Here is a 16,075-nt window from a genome sequence, read left to right as displayed (position 1 = left end):
CAGAAAATAAAACTGTGAAAGTCTTTCCTTCCAGGCAATCTATACTTTACATACAGCAGAAGATCTCTCGTGAACAATATGCAAAACACCATTTATATCTCCTTGGTATAAAAAGACCCTTAAAAATTCCCCATGTTATTTTCTTTCAATATTTCTGAATGCTGAATCTTACACCCTGCAATAACACTGATCCTAAAAGCTGTATGCCTATGTACAATATTATTCATTAAGAATTATGTAAAGTGAAAAAACAAAAGTCTTGCAAGTCTTGTGAGCCTTCATAGCCATGGCAAGGCTTCTATATAAGGATGAATTAAGATTTCAATTCTAGATAATTAATGACATCCAAATGATAATTAAATAATTATTCTAATGTAATATTTCATTTGCAATGGTTACATTTAGCATCAAATAAAACTATACTGATTTACAAATTCTTCTAATCATTTAGTTACATAAAGAATGAGATTGTTATTTGTCAGTATTCATTTTAAATCACCTAGGAATAACAAAATCTTTGTACAGTTGAGAATATTTAATGTGTTAACTTTACTTTTTAGCCTGCCATTACCTGTGACCATTTAGTAACCAATTTATTTTCTCTTCCAGAGACTACTGTTATTTGCTATTTTTCAAGTGTTTTAAAATACATAGTTAAAATCATAAGTTTTAAATTATTATTTTTTTAATATTAGGTTGCTTGCCCAATAATCCTCTGATACAAAGATCATTATTTTCGATTCTTCCACTCTTAAGAAAAGAATTTAATTAAAAATTATACCTTGTAAGAGATTTCTTCTGCAGTTTTGGTTTTTTTTAAATCCTCATACTTGCTTTTTTTTTTCACTGTAGGACAATTCAGCATTACAGAGATCTTCATTTAGTCTTTCTATTTGCTGTTCAATCTTACACATGTTTTTGCAGATATTTTCAACTTCTGACTGATATGCCTTCTTTTTTCTTGAACTGTTGAAATAAAACAGCCAGTCTTACCTTTCGTTTTATAAAGTATATTAATTAATAAAGTAAAACCCATTATTGAATAAGTAAAGCTAGAACATTTTAAAATCAAAAGCAGTATTCTATCATCCTGCTATTTGATGCTGAATACACCAGGCTCTTCCTCAAAACTTTAGTCTCTTTATTCATAAGGCCTGATTGATATTTCATTGATATCAAACAATTATATGTATCCATTTTTTTCTTTTCTTGTATATCTGTACTGTTAACCTGTATCATAGAATAATAGAATGGCTGAGGTTGGAAGGAACTTCTGGAGGTCATCTGGTCCAACTACCCTTCTCAAGCAAGGCCACCTAGAGACAGTTGCCCAGGACTGTGTCCAGATGGCTTTTGAGTATCTCCAAGGATGGAGAATCCACAACCTGCATCGGCAACCTGTGCCAGTGCTCAGTCACCCTCACAGTAAAGAAGTGTTTCCTGATGTTCATACAGAACCTCCTGTGTTTTGGTTTTTGCCCATTGCCTCTGGTCCTGTCACTGGGCACCACTGAAAAGAACCTGGCTCCATCCTCTTTGCACCATCCCTTCAGGTATTTATATGCATTATTAAGATCCCCCCTGAGCCTTCTCTTCTCCAGGCTGAACAGTCCCAGCTCTCTCAGCCTTTCCTCATAGGAGAGATGCTCCAGTCCCTTCATCATCTTCACGGCCCTTTGTTGGACTCTCTCCAGTACATCCATGTCTCTCTTGTACTGGGGAGCCCAGAACTGGACCCAGTACTCCAGGTGTGGCCTCACCAATGCTGAGTAGAGGTGAAGGATCACCTCCCTCAACCTGCTGGCAACATTCCTCCTAATGCAGCCTAGGATGCCATTGGCCTTTGTGGCAAAGGCACGTTGCCGGCTCATGTTCAACTTGGTGTCCACCAGGGCCTCCAGGGCCTTTTCTGCCAAGCTGTTTTCCAGCTGGGTGGCCCCCAGCATATATTGGTGCCTGGTGTTGTTCCTCCCCAGGAGCAGGACTTTGCACTCCTCCTTGTTGAACTTCATGAGGTTCCTTTCAGCCCATTTCTCCAGCCTGTTGAGGTCCCTCTGGATGGCAGCATGGCCCTCCAGTTATCAGCCACTCCTCCCAGTTTGGTGTCATCAGCAAACTTTCTGAGGGTACACTCTGACCCATCATCCAGATCATTAATGAAGATAAACAGGACTGGACCCAATATTGACCCCTGGGGTACACTGCTAGTTACTGGCCTCCAACTTGACTTTGTGCCTCTGAGCACCACCCTCTGGGCTTGGCCATTCAGCCAGTTTTCAATCCACCTTACTGTCTGCTCATCCAGCCCGTACATCAACAGCTTGTCTATGAGGATCTTAAAAGGAGACAGTGTCAGAAGCCTTACTGAAGTCCAGGTAGACAATATCCACTGCTCTCCCCTCGTCTACCAGGCTAGTCATTTCACCATAGACAGTTATCAACCTGGTCAAGCATGACATCCCTTTGGTGAATCCATGCTGACTACTCCTGATGACTTTCTTGTCCTTGTGAAATGTGCCTGGAAAATGGTTTCCAGGATTAGCTGCTCCATCACCTTCCCAGGGACTGAGGTGAGGCTGACTAGCCTGTAGTTCCCTGGGTCCTCCTTCTTGCCTTTCTTGAAGACAGGAGTGACGTTTGCTTTCCTCCAGTCCTCAGGCACTTCTCCCAGTCGCTCAAAGATTATTGAGAGTGGCTTCACAATGACATCAGCAAGCTCCCTCAGCACTCATGGGTACATCCCATCAGGGCCCATGGACTTAATGTATGTCCAGTTTGCTTAAGTATTCCCTGACCCGATCCTCTTCCACAAAGTGTGTCTTCCTTGCTCCAGCCTTTCCCCCTGGTCTCTGGGACCTGGGATTCCTGAAGGCTGGTGCTTGCTAGTAAAGACTGAAGCAAAGGCGGCATTCAGTACTTCAGCCTTTTCCATATGCTGTGTCATCAGGTTCCCTGCCTCATTCAGCAATGGGCCCACATTTTCTGTAGTCTTCCTTTTGTGATCTATGCACTTATAGAAGCCCTTCTTGCTGCCTTTGATATCTCTCGTCAGATTCAATTCCGTTTGGGCTTTGGCTTTCCTAACTGCATCTCTGCATGCTCAGACAATGTCTCTGTATACCTCCAAAGTTACCTGTCCCTGCTTCCACCTTCTGTATGCTTCCTTTTTGTGTCTTAGTTTTGCAGGAGCTCCTTGTTCATCCATGCAAGCCTCCTGGCATTTTTGCCTGACTTCCTACTCATTGGAATGGACTGCTCTTGAGCTTGAAGGAGGTGATCCTTGAATATTAAACAGCTTTCTTGGGCCCCTCTTCCCAAATATAATATAAAATTACCAATTTTGGATGAGAAGAAAGTGGCAAGAACAGCCCTTTTATCTGAAAGTGTTAAAACTGGTCACAGAGTCTCAGTTCATCTATCTTATAATAAATGGCCATGTCTAGGGTACTTCATACCAGTGCAGTGGTAGAGGTTAGTCATACAGCTGATGAATTCAAATTCCTAAGTATGTTGTTATTTGCAGAATTCTTACGTCACATGAAACAGTTTTAGTTTATTTGCATACAAACAAACTTTCAGTAGAAGTGAACTGTTTAACAGAAGTGAACTTAAAATATCATTCAATTAAAGTGTCACACAGCAAAAACCAAACTGAACAAAATACAAAAAACCTACAGGTAAACATTGATATTGCTTTGACTGACAGAATACAACCTCTGTATCATTAGAACTTAATATTCTTCAATGGAATGTTTCTTTGTAGGAGAATGGGATCACTGAAAAATAAACTGTTACTACCACTATCTGCTGAATTAGAATGATAAACCTAAATGGTATTGTAAGGATCTTCACAGGATATACAGCATTGTTTCTGATACTTAATTGGCAAACTCACAACAGGCCGGTACTGATCACACATTTCCTTAGCTGAATTAGTGGCCAGAATATTTCTCTCAAAGATCAGCTTCTTTAATACCGAGTGTCATTTGCTTAGTTAAAGGAAGGAAACATAATTTGCCTTACAAAACCCAAAGATTTCTAACTAACTGCACAAGGACTAAACTTCATGGATTATTTCATACATGCACACACACACACACTCTCTGCACATTCCAGTTTGAGTGCATGTGAACTGCTGGTTCCTAAATATACAGTCTTACAGTCAGCAGTATCTTCTACATAGTCCTTGAAAAACCTGTAAAACAGTGCAAGCCCACAGCAACTTAATTTCCCTTTCCAAAATTCAAGTAACAAAGAAGCACAAAGCAAGAGAACAGAAAACATCGCCTATATGCATCTTGATGAACTATACCTAACATATACCACCTATGTAGTATGTATTACAATTGTCCTTTCTCTGTTAAGAGATTGTCCATAGCTAGACTCAACTTACTGTGATTCCCAAGGAGTTGACCTATCTGATGGAGACAGGAACTCAGTCCCAATAGAACTGAAACTGCAATATGATCTTTCCAAAATGCAAAATGTGACCTAGAGGCTTCAGCAATGCCACACACCTGTAGTACCCTGTGCTTAGAGCCATGACTGACTGGTTTACATAAATTCACATACAAGCATTTTTCAAAGATATTGCAGAATCTGGAATAGCCCTACTAACAAACTGAGCTCTACAGAAAACAGGAGGGACCATCTGATACTGTCCTGGTTTAACCCCAGATTTCTGGGGCAGCTCAGGGTGATTTGATTATTTAGAAGCTGTAGGGCTGCAGCAGCCGCACAGGGTGGGAGATGGGGGTTTTCCCTGCACCAGCCAGGAATCGAACCCGGGTCGCAAGAATGGGAATCTTGCATGATACCACTACACCACTGGTGCTTCCCTACAACCTCTAAATAATCAAATCACCCTGGGCTGCCCCAGGGTGCAAAGTGCTGCATAGTCAGTTATTGATTTAGACAGTCTGTAAATACAAAGGATTCCTAGCCCTTTTTTCAGCTGTTGAGACAAAAGAATCTTGCATAGATCTAAAAGATCTCGTTCTTTGTGAATTAAAACACTAGAGATTATCAAGATCTACTACAAGCATGTTAGGAAAAATATAGCCGAGAGTACACATGTGAATGGCCCAAATCCTCCCTAGATGATAATGTTCAAAGATGATAACAAGAAAGAGCAACAGAGATTTTTTGGCTAAAGGGAGGCAATATGAAAGCAGATGTACTCTGGTACTTCCAAGTCTAAGACCAGTTAGTTAGGAGCCATCTCATTAGACAGTAATAATAGTTCTATTCCTTAGACTTTCACAGGTCTGCCTCTATCACATACACTGATTACACTTTACTGCACACCGGTGAGGTTAGCAACGAGATAGATACAGACCAACAATATCAGTGTGAGTAGTAACCAGCGCTGTGACATAACCATGACTTATGAGAGTTGTAACTGTAAGTGGATTACCAGTTACAGACAGACTGATAAAGGCGGTCAAGAAACTAATGCTATGGAGAATCAGTGAAAAATAAGGAATTTGTGAAGGTACAGTATGTGATGCCTTGAGACCAAAGACCAAATAATTAGACGGGATCAGAAGTAACTACAATACTCCACCCAATAAAGAGAGTTTCAAGGATATTCTGACTACCAGGTGAAACTTTAGTTGCAAATTTGTCCCTGAACAAATAATTTCCATACACTTTTGGTAGTGGTTCTTAGTTCTTAGAGTTTCTGAATCCTACAGTCTCTGATAATACTGATTTGAACTACTCAGACCACAACGACATCACTTTCAAAACAGAAAGTTTTTTCTACACATGGTCTTGTGACCTAATTCTGAAACAGGTCTCATTAACTATTCCATCAGAGATAGATGACTTAATTTTGCAAATTCCACATGTACAAGACTTACAAATCACATACTTCATGACACATGCAGTTCTCCCTAGTTAAGCACTTTTAATAAGTCCATATGCCCCATAACATCCTCATACGAACAATACTTACAGGACTATGTATGAAAAAGAATTCTCTACCAGAAACAAATTTCCCAAAGAAAGTAACACATATTCTAAAATACTGACAAAAGGTCACTGGGCAATTAACTACTCACCTTGCCTAGGGAAGTTTTGAAACAGCTAACACCAGAAATCCTAAAAAATTCATCTGATATTGTTTCTTAAAATAAGTATAGCTAATCTTCTTTTGGGGAAGGCGATGACTAAATGGCTTCACAAATTCCTTCCAAAATGTCTATGATTATAAAAAGACTTAAATTGCAAAATACCAAAGCCAAGAGAGCAACTCATCTGAACAGTGCAGAGTAAGCAGAGCTGTGCTGAAGCTGGAAAGAAATGAAAGGAACCAAACAATGACTGTTCCACTCTGATTTCCTATACCTTTCATGTCGAGCAATATTGTTTTGATGCATACAAGGCTACCCATGACTCTGGAAGTCAAAACACTTTAAGCATGGATGCAAGAGGAACATAAATATTCCAAGCAGAAAAGCAAGTGGACTACAGCTGAAAGAACAACTACGGTTCTTTGGTGCATGTGTTCTATACTACACTCTATGTACAGGTGTTGAAAATTTTGTCACAGCTTCTGCAGTTTACTCAGGAACTCTGTCCCCATTTGAGAAGCATACTTAGTTTTTGATTTTTCTTTCCCTAAGCTTTCATACATTCAGTAACTGTGTATAGCATGTGGACCTGAGATTTTCTGATCTAATAGTATCTGTAAGATATACTCAGCCTTCATGAGAAAAGTGTACATATCAGGTTAAATGCACTGTTTTTCCTCAGCTTCTTTCATCCAAGATGCTTAACACACTATGAAGGAAAGGCAACACAGGTGGGGGGTGAATGTTCATATGGACAACAATCCCAAAGTATTCCAGTAACAGGAACTTTTTTCCTCACCCAAATTTGCATAAGCTTTGTATTTTAGATCCTTCCAAGCTCAATCACAAATTACCTGGAGATAGGTCTTGGAATACTTTGGGAAAAAAATGAATTCAGGATCATTTTCCCAAAGGCAACACTATTTCTGGATGCCTCTGCACAGCACTCAGTATCAGTGTGTGTGAAGATGTCCCCATCAATGCCATCAATATAATTTGAAGTACACTTCTGATTATAAAAAGCAGGCCCACTTCAATGGGCTCATAAAAGATACTGAGAGAATATGAGATCCATTTTAGAAAATGTAGGAAGTAGAAATGTCTCTCTCTCATATCAAGAAAAAACACAGAGCAGGAAATTAGACTATTTAAACTGCAAGTGCCCCTAGAATCTCAGGTGAGCATGAGATTGCATGTACCGCATGTTCTAAATAGGAAAGATACACAACTAAGCTTTCTAGGAAGAACATCAGAAGACAATTCTCTGTCTTCTTGCAGCCTAGTAGGAGGTGGACAGTCACTCACTTTTTGGTCGTTGAAGTAACATGACAGGACTCTGTTAGTATACAATCAATCAAAACAAGCACTCCAATTCTTAGACTAACATGAGACAATGTGTTGATTTTAAGAATCACATCCTGATAGAATATAGCAATTCCATGCAATACTGCAATTTTTCCCTAATACAAAAGACCATACAGAAATCACAATGTACTCAGAAAGGAAAATGAAAAATAAAGCATAATTATTGAGAAAGTTTGTGAGAGGCTAGAAAAGTCTTGGAGTATCAGACTGATGATGTGACATGCAAAATATCTCCAATATAAGGCAAGAGATCAGTGGCAGATCAAAGAATTTAAAGGTTTCTGAGCAGAACCAAATATCCTGCCTCTCCCATAGCACTTAATGGCAATTCCCCCAAGAGAACTATAGTTAGTTACAGCCTCTGTTTAAAACACTCCTTATTCAGTCAAGAACTCCAAAAAGATAAAAGGAGATTTTAAAATAAAAAGCCCTACAAACAGCACTCTTCCTTTGTGCTTGCACTCAGTAACACGTAAGAGGAATGCATGCAACTTCTAATTTTTCGGAGGGATTAGCAATTGCTTTCTCCCTTAAGAACTGATACATTTCATGCTAGGTCAGTGGTCTTGAAAGTCGAATTGAGAGAGTGTAGGGGTTCTATAGCATTCCAGAAAATCCTTCTAAGAGTTAACTTAAATTATCATAAGAAAGCAACAAACAGAAATCTGGGATTGTATCAGGCTGACTAAGAATCCTGGTTTTCCACTAAAGCAAGATTTAAAAGGTAATTCTTCTGAATTAATATTTTTCTTTAAAAAAAATACTTAAAATTGAATGCTATAGTCAGCCTCCACTCATTATTTCCTGGGACTAGACTAAATAGCAGTCTGAAAAGATACTTTCCCTTCAAAGGATGTCTTCAGATCACCCTTTGAAGACATAAATAGACTTAGGTCCTGGAATCCTTCATTACTAGGAACTTGTCATAACCATTCTCTGGGTCTTGAATCTGAACTGTCATACACATTTCTTCAGCTCCTGAACATGTGGAAGGACAATAATCAGGACACACTCACAACAATGCTAATTATATAGGAAATAGATTTCTCTTGTGAACTTGCCCAGTCTTTCTAGGATCCCTGTAAAGTTTTAGTGTACAAGATGGTCTCAAGTAATAATCCTTCCCAAATCTGTTTTCCAAGAACTCTCCTCTCTCTCCTGATGCTCTGCATTTGCCTGTACACGTTCTTACAAATCTGAGTTTCCCCTTTCAGCTTATCAGTTAATACTTCCAACATGGGCAAGATCTCTCTCCATTATTACATGTATGATGAAATAAAAGTTTTAATCCATCAAAAAAAATGTCAATGAAATTGAAAATAATAAATTTGGAAAGCTACGGCACTAATTCTAAAATGTTCTAATAATCCCAATAAGTAGTTCCATCAACATCAGAACTAATGAAGCCTGGTTTCTTGCCCATTTGTGTCCCAGTGTTGATTTACTTTGGTATGTAAGGTATGAGCTCCGACTTGCAGCATTAATAAGGAGTATGCACGTAGCGCCTCCTCTCACCATTTTATCCCCTCCCTTTTCCCACACCTCTTGTATGGAATTTTTAGGGGTCTAGTAAGGAATGTTTTCATGCTGACAGGATGTCTGTATTCAACTCAGTCATCAATTTCATCATCACTTGTAAGAATCTAATTATTTTCAGGAACTTTTCTTTTCAGATGACTTTGCTGAAACCAGACAATAAAATCCAAAATTACTGGGGGGATAAAGAAGATAACCTGTCAGATACATAAAACCAGCATACATCTAGTGTCCAAAGGAAGAAGGAACTAAAAACTGATTTTATTTGCTGTTACATTATAAATGCACTGAGAATATTATGTACAATATAGTTTAAAGTATAGCTATTTGGAATCAATAAACTGAGGAGCTACAAAAGATGTGTGCATAATACCCTACAAAAATTCAAAGAAAATAGAGAAAAACAGTATTTCAGATTCTATGTTTATAACCATCATATATGAAAAAAATACAAATAAAATTCATAAAAGTTTTTACCAAAATGTTTTTGGGACTAAGGTTTCTGTTAACAAAAAGAGAATTTCAAAATCTTCCTCATTTTGTTTTATTTTAATTGTCAAAGTATATATTTTGTCTTTTGCAGAATGTTATTTTTCTTTCAAGTGAAGGTCAAAAAAGTTAGATGATAAATTTCAGCCTGAAGTGATCTGAAATTATTGAAATGTTAAATTACAGACAGACTTAAAATAAAAGCAAGGTTCACTTTTATAGGCATGTTTTCAGTGAAAAAATAAAGCTTGCTTCCTATATATTACAGGCATTACCTATTTCCGAATTTTTGCAAAAACTCTTCATTTTCTCCTTCAAGTTCTTCATTTTCACATTTCAAACTGTCCAATGCTTCATTAATATTGAGAATCTTTTGCTTTATATTCTGTAGATCACTTTCCTTGGTGGATTTCTAATGAATATTAAAACATTAAGACACCTTTAGCATAAGTTGAAATTAGTTCTGGCCAACACAGAAGATGAAAGTATACAAGCATTTTTACTTCATTTATATAAAAACTATAAAAAACTTACTAATTCTTCCACAGCTTTAATCACTTCAGAAGAAGCATCTGATATTTTCACACTCTCATCTCCTTGGGCAGCTATTTTATTATTCAAATCTTCTATCTAGAAAATATTTTGTAAAGTAATACAAGTATCTCCTATATTTCTTTGTAATAATTAAACAATATATTTAAAAAGTAAATTTAAAAGGAAGGCTATTAAAGAGTAACTAGAGATATTTCATGCTGTAGTAGTCATACGCACATTGCCACTGCGATGTATCCTAGCAGAATTTTTAGACTTCACAGTATCAGTAAGCACATACTCACAGTCTGCTAATTCATACATGACATATGTGGTATAATTAAGCAGAATACCTTAAGTTCCTCTCAGCCTCAAGATTTTCGTTAATATCTCAATATCTCTATTTATTAATACAGATTCATGCAGAGATTCAATGATGGATCAATCACTGGAGCTTAAGGAAAAATGAGGATGTTAGGGAAGCAAGCATCTACAGGATAAGGAAAACATCTAAAGTGGTTTAGATAGATAGATAAAGGCATACCTGCTCACGTTGAGCCTAATGAACTTTGTTTCCTTCACTTCTCCTTCCTCTGCAGAGGCTGAAACAACATAGCTATCCTGGCAGAACTTACCTATACAATCTCCATAGAGATATGGGTCTAACTGGAATATGACCAGACAACTAACGTGTCCAAGCAGGATCAGGGTTGATAAGGATGTTAGAGAACACATGTAGGAAGATGAGGATAGAATTAGGACACAGGTACCTTAAATGGCACGTAATTTCCTACTGCTACCTCAAGAATCTGATGAAGAGCAGATTTCCATGAGACACTTTGTGACTATGTCCCAGCAGCTAAGGAGGGGAACAATACAGGCTTGGCCTTGTTACCTTGTCCAGAATGTCACAGCTCTGTTGTACTTCTCTAGGATTCTGCTGATGGTCCTTGTATGGCTGTACCTACCTAACTAGTTGGGGACTGAAGGTCCTAACCTGAATGGTTAGGGATTATAAAACATGATCTGTGAGAAAAAACTGCAAAGAAGCACCTGTACTAATCTAGAAAAAGGAGATAAAAAAGCAAATTGTTAAGTCTTTCAATATGTAAAATATTCTAAGAAATATAGTTCAGGGGAAGTGTGGGAAAGACAAAGAGAAATTGGTTACATCTACAGGGGGAAAAAACCCAACAGATTATGTATGAGCAAAATGTCCCAGTTTTTAAATTGCTATTACATGGGAAAAACATGATTCAGAAATGGTTTTCCCTCTTTCAATGTTTTTAGAGCAAACATTTTGACAGGAATGACCTGAAATACTGCCACACTGTGCAGGTAATTAATGAAGACAAAAGAATAAAAGAGGAATAGTTAAGTATGAGATGAATTTTAGAAGAAGGGCTTCTTCTAATCTTTGAAGAGCAAAGCCCATGTAGATACAGAAAATTGATTTAATGCATGCAGATATCTTTTGTAATGCAAATCTGGGTAACATGGAAAAAAGAAAACTCAGAGTTGTCCTTACAGTGTCAAAAGTTGTAACACTCCTAATAGGTCATATATAAAATTTAAAAACCAGTATGAATTAAGAAAAAAAAGCCAGGGAAAAAAATGCAGAAAAATATTAGTTCACATCACTAATTCTGTCTTCAAACTTGTTGATGTATGTGACAATTGTCATGTTATAATTTGGATCCAATTCAAACGCCACTGAAGTCACTGAAAATAATCCAAATATTTTTCCGATTCCCAAAACAACTCCATTATCCCCATAACATTTCTATGATGATCAGAAAAATCACTTTGAGCTTTCTGAAAATCCACTATTATTTATAAAGATTTATTCAGTTAGTTAGTTTACCCATGTTTTTGAAGGAAATTGAAAATAACAGATCAGCTTTATGCTAAACTTAACTCTGGCTCACCTTTAGCATAAACTAATCAAACCAAAGGTGGTCACCAAATGGAGCAGTTCCATGCTCCACCTTATCCCTGTTGCACAATTCTCTCTTTCCCTTGTGTTGGTCTTAATACCCAAGTAGTACCTACTGAAGTATATCAGGTCAGGCAAACCCAGCTGGAAACATATCCAGAAAGAAAAAAAAAAAAAAAGAAAAAGGGTTTACTAACAAGTATTGGCTCTATTTGAAAATAGTGGTTTTCTAGATATCAGTTGGTAGCAATTGCTGGTGCCAAGAACAGGAAGAAAACTGTAATACACAGTTGGAAACAAAAGGCAAGAATATGCCCATTGGTGGCTGTCTAATATGACTTTCACGTCTAATAAATCTAATATTTACTTTTGCGGGGGGTGTGCTTTTTTTGTTAAGTTCTGGGCATGCTTGGTAGATTCAGCTTCTCAGAAATACTCCATCTAGATTCTGGATTCCACTGGATCCTTAGCAGGACCTAGCTATCTAGATGCACAAACCACAACAGTACTGGGCATGTACAAGAGAATGAATTTCATACTTTATTTATACTTTTATACATACATATATATACACATATTTATACATATTAAAAATATAACAAGTTCTGTTGTGGGCATCTAAATTCTGTTTTAGGCATTTTCTACTGGTTCCACATATGGAGCTGTCAAGTAACTGAAAACTCCTAGTCAGGCACTGTGAGGAACTCCAGTGCAGATTTTAAACTGCCAAGAACAACAAGATTTCAAAATGAATGCTAGACAAATATAGCAGAAAACAGGGGAATTTTAAGTAAAATAGGGTATCACTGTGCATGCTGTAAAAGTGCATCACGTGCCATCTCAGGTCAAAAAATGTACTAATTCAAGAGGACACTTATGCTGTCCCACTAAATGCACACTTTCTTCCAGATGATTTAAGAAGATAAGCAATATTAAGCAGATACGCATCCAACAACTAAAAATATCCAGGTCACTTAAAGGAATGTAAGATGATTATGATATTTTTAATAATTAAAACTGAAAAATAATACTACAACAGAAGAATGAACAAGAGAGTTCTATAGAATCTACCACTTCTTATTTTTATATCAGTATTTGTATTTTTACTTTTACAGAGGACCTTAACTCTTACACATACAAAATATTCAGGCATTCACGTACTTTTCAATAAAAGATACTCATTTACTTGCTTGTTTATAAATATTCAAGACTCACTTTGCTGTTCCAACATTTTGCATCTTCCTGGATTTCTGCTTTTTGCTTCACTAACTCCTCAAGGTGTTTTTCATCCTTTATAATCTTCTCCTCTGTTTCTTTTAACTTCATACAGTATTCGGTCCAAATAAATTCAGAATGCTTTAACTCATTCCTAATAGAAATACACACAAAGTGAATCCATCTATTTGGAAATATTCCAAGGTAGTCCCTCTCCATAAAGGAAAATGTAAAGCAGATGTGAATTAGTAAAGATTTATTTTGATTCTCTACTACGTTTCTTGAACAGGTATGCATGACAGAATTTCTACCCTGGCAGGTTCATGCAATTTCAGCCAGATATCAAAACTACTCATGCTACCAGTTCACTTGCACTTAAACAGCCTGCCAACATTACAACTTCTAATTGGACCTTATGAACAGGTATCGGTGTAGTTAAACACAAGACTTTGTTTCATACCTCACACGTTAATTAAACAAAATAGGAGTCAACTTCTTTCTCTGCCAGTGGCTGAATATACTTCAGAGCCATCTTCACTTAATCAATCCACTGCACTGTCATTTTGTGGACAAATGTCATTTGTGAAGAAAATTTCTTACTGACATCAATTCCTCATGTTAAAAGGAACTTGCAGACAGTAGGCAAGGTCAAAGGAGGGGATAAGGACTTTACTTTCGCTCTGAATAGCAGATTTATCAGCATTATGAGAAGGAAAACTGGCCATAATTACAGAAAGAGATAATAATGACTACAACAATCGTCAGGAAAACACTCCCACGAGACACTGTTAGGCCTCATTGTAGGCTGTGCACAGGCCTTTTGTTAGAGCCGTGTATGAGAATGGTTTGGTGAAAGGCAAAAGAAATAGAGAGATCAGGTTAAAATTTTACAATGACTGCTGGTGCTTGTCCATTATTTTATTATTGTTTCAGTAGGCAGAAAAGAGGAGTTTCCTCCATGATCCCCACAGAACTATCTTGGTCAATAACATATTCCGAAGCGTGCCTTAAATGGCAAAATAAATCCACCACAGCAGAACTAACACCAACAGTAGTTGAGTTTGAGAGACATCTATTGCATTACAATCCAAAAAAAACCCTGAATGAGTGTTGCATACTTAAACGCAGTAAGACAACAGAAAACAATAACAAAGAGACTTTATCACTAGTTCAAGAGCCGTTCCTAAAAGATTATTTGATAGACATTCTTCCTTTATTTGCTTCCAAGATTTCACCTAGTGATGGAGTAAAGACTTATCTTGCAAAGTCACATTCCAAATGTCACAGAATATATATAACATGAGCGTGAAACCTAACACTTCAAACACCTCTACTTTCTTAGTTCTCACCACCCATGAAAGAAACATATAAATGATACTTGGAATTATTCTAATGACAGACATGTAACAGGCATAGACTATAATTTTCTTCTCATACTACCTATCAGCTACAACTTTCTGAGTACAATCTCATGGAAAAATACAGTACTACCAGTCACAGTGAGTATGTGTAAAAATAAGACCGTGCTCTGTGATGTACCCCAGCCTCAGTATTTTGAGTTTCATGCAATCTTCATCATTTTCTCACTGATGGCACTGAACATAAAGAAAAGAGTATTAACTGCAGAACAGTCTTTCAAGTCTGTGCCATCACATATCTGTCTTTCTCACACCTATTAATACCACATGTTATTCTAGTCCTCCTCACATGGCAGCTGAAGGGTCTACTTCCTCTGTAAGGTAAGTATGACTTTAATTACCAGTTTAGCAAGTGGCTGGGAAAAAAAATAGAAGATACAGTAGGCAAAAAAAATTAGTTTCTTCACTGAGGGATAGAAAAACCAGTCTTCTACTTGACTTTTTCCTGTAAATGCTGATATTCCTAAAAACACTGGTATCATTAGCATTTTTAGTTTAATTCACATTCACACAAACAGAACAGGTTACAAGGTGCACAACAGTCTACATCACTGTCATGTGGTACGAATAGGAAATCACTTAACTAGGTGAAACAGAAAATACACATGGTATATTTCTATCTGTATAGATGATGGAATTCCGGTATTAGTTACGTATTGTCATTTTCACAGGGATTTTACTTGCATTATGACTTTTTTCAAAAGAACAGAGTTCCTGTAAAGCAATTTTAATGCACCTCAGAACAAAGGCTTGTTACAGGAAAACACCACACTTTCTTGCACATGAAACAATCTCAAGAGCCTTGATTTCCACCAAGACTACCAAAACAAAACAGGAAAACTGCCCACACTGCCCTACAACTGCTAAGCAAGCTGACAGCTGTGACACAGTGACAGAATTCTAAAGGGAACTGAACAAAATCCTGCATAAAAGACTATTAAGAAGTGAAGTAGTCAGAAGGCAAGATGAAAAACTCTAATACTAATGAAAAAATGCAGAAGTAAGATTAAACGATCAATTTTCATTGAAAGAATAAGTAACAGCATGGTATCTCAAAATCCTGTATCTGTTGCTTTGATATATTTACAAATTATCTGAAAGGGCAAGGAGTAGTGAAATTAAAAGACTGCATATAATGTGATTACAATAGGCAAGGCCAAAAAGAACTAAGAGACTTAAGAAAAAATTCAAGACAAACTAAGTAACTGGGGAACAAAACAGCACGTATCATTTAGTGTCTGAACTCAAAAGAAGTATAATATCAGACACATTAAGTACACCTTAAAATTCTAAATTAACTGTATCAGATAGAGAAAGACATGTACATATTTCCACAAACACTCGGAAAGTCTATTCAACATTTAGCACAGTTAAAGAAGCTAAGAAAGTGTTAGATTAAGTAAGAAATAGGATGAAAAACAGAATAAAAAATGAGAGTAAGATGTCCCTGTTAAAGGCACTGACATGGCTTAATTTGGAATACTGTTTGCATTACCTTTCAACCCATT

At 37.0% G+C, this 16,075-nt stretch overlaps 1 protein-coding gene and 1 non-coding gene across 2 annotated transcripts in view; both read right to left on the bottom strand.

The window, feature by feature from the left end:
• The window catches only part of CCDC178 (coiled-coil domain containing 178), a 185,892-nt gene that overhangs the window by 146,114 nt on the left and 23,703 nt on the right, over positions 1–16,075 (bottom strand). The window contains 5 exon segments of the mRNA XM_050892501.1: positions 782–841; positions 843–966; positions 9,743–9,879; positions 10,002–10,097; positions 13,150–13,303. Of these exon segments, the coding sequence (XP_050748458.1) occupies positions 782–841; positions 843–966; positions 9,743–9,879; positions 10,002–10,097; positions 13,150–13,303 (571 nt within the window).
• On the bottom strand, positions 4,764–4,834 carry TRNAG-CCC (transfer RNA glycine (anticodon CCC)). Its single transcript has one exon. It is a non-coding gene; the product is annotated as a tRNA-Gly (tRNA).

Source organism: Gymnogyps californianus, chromosome 2, assembly GCF_018139145.2.
Source record: "Gymnogyps californianus isolate 813 chromosome 2, ASM1813914v2, whole genome shotgun sequence".
In the NCBI taxonomy this organism is placed as follows: Eukaryota; Metazoa; Chordata; class Aves; order Accipitriformes; family Cathartidae; genus Gymnogyps; species Gymnogyps californianus.
Note: the sequence above shows the minus strand (reverse complement) of the source record. Positions and strands in the feature narration are given on the sequence as shown.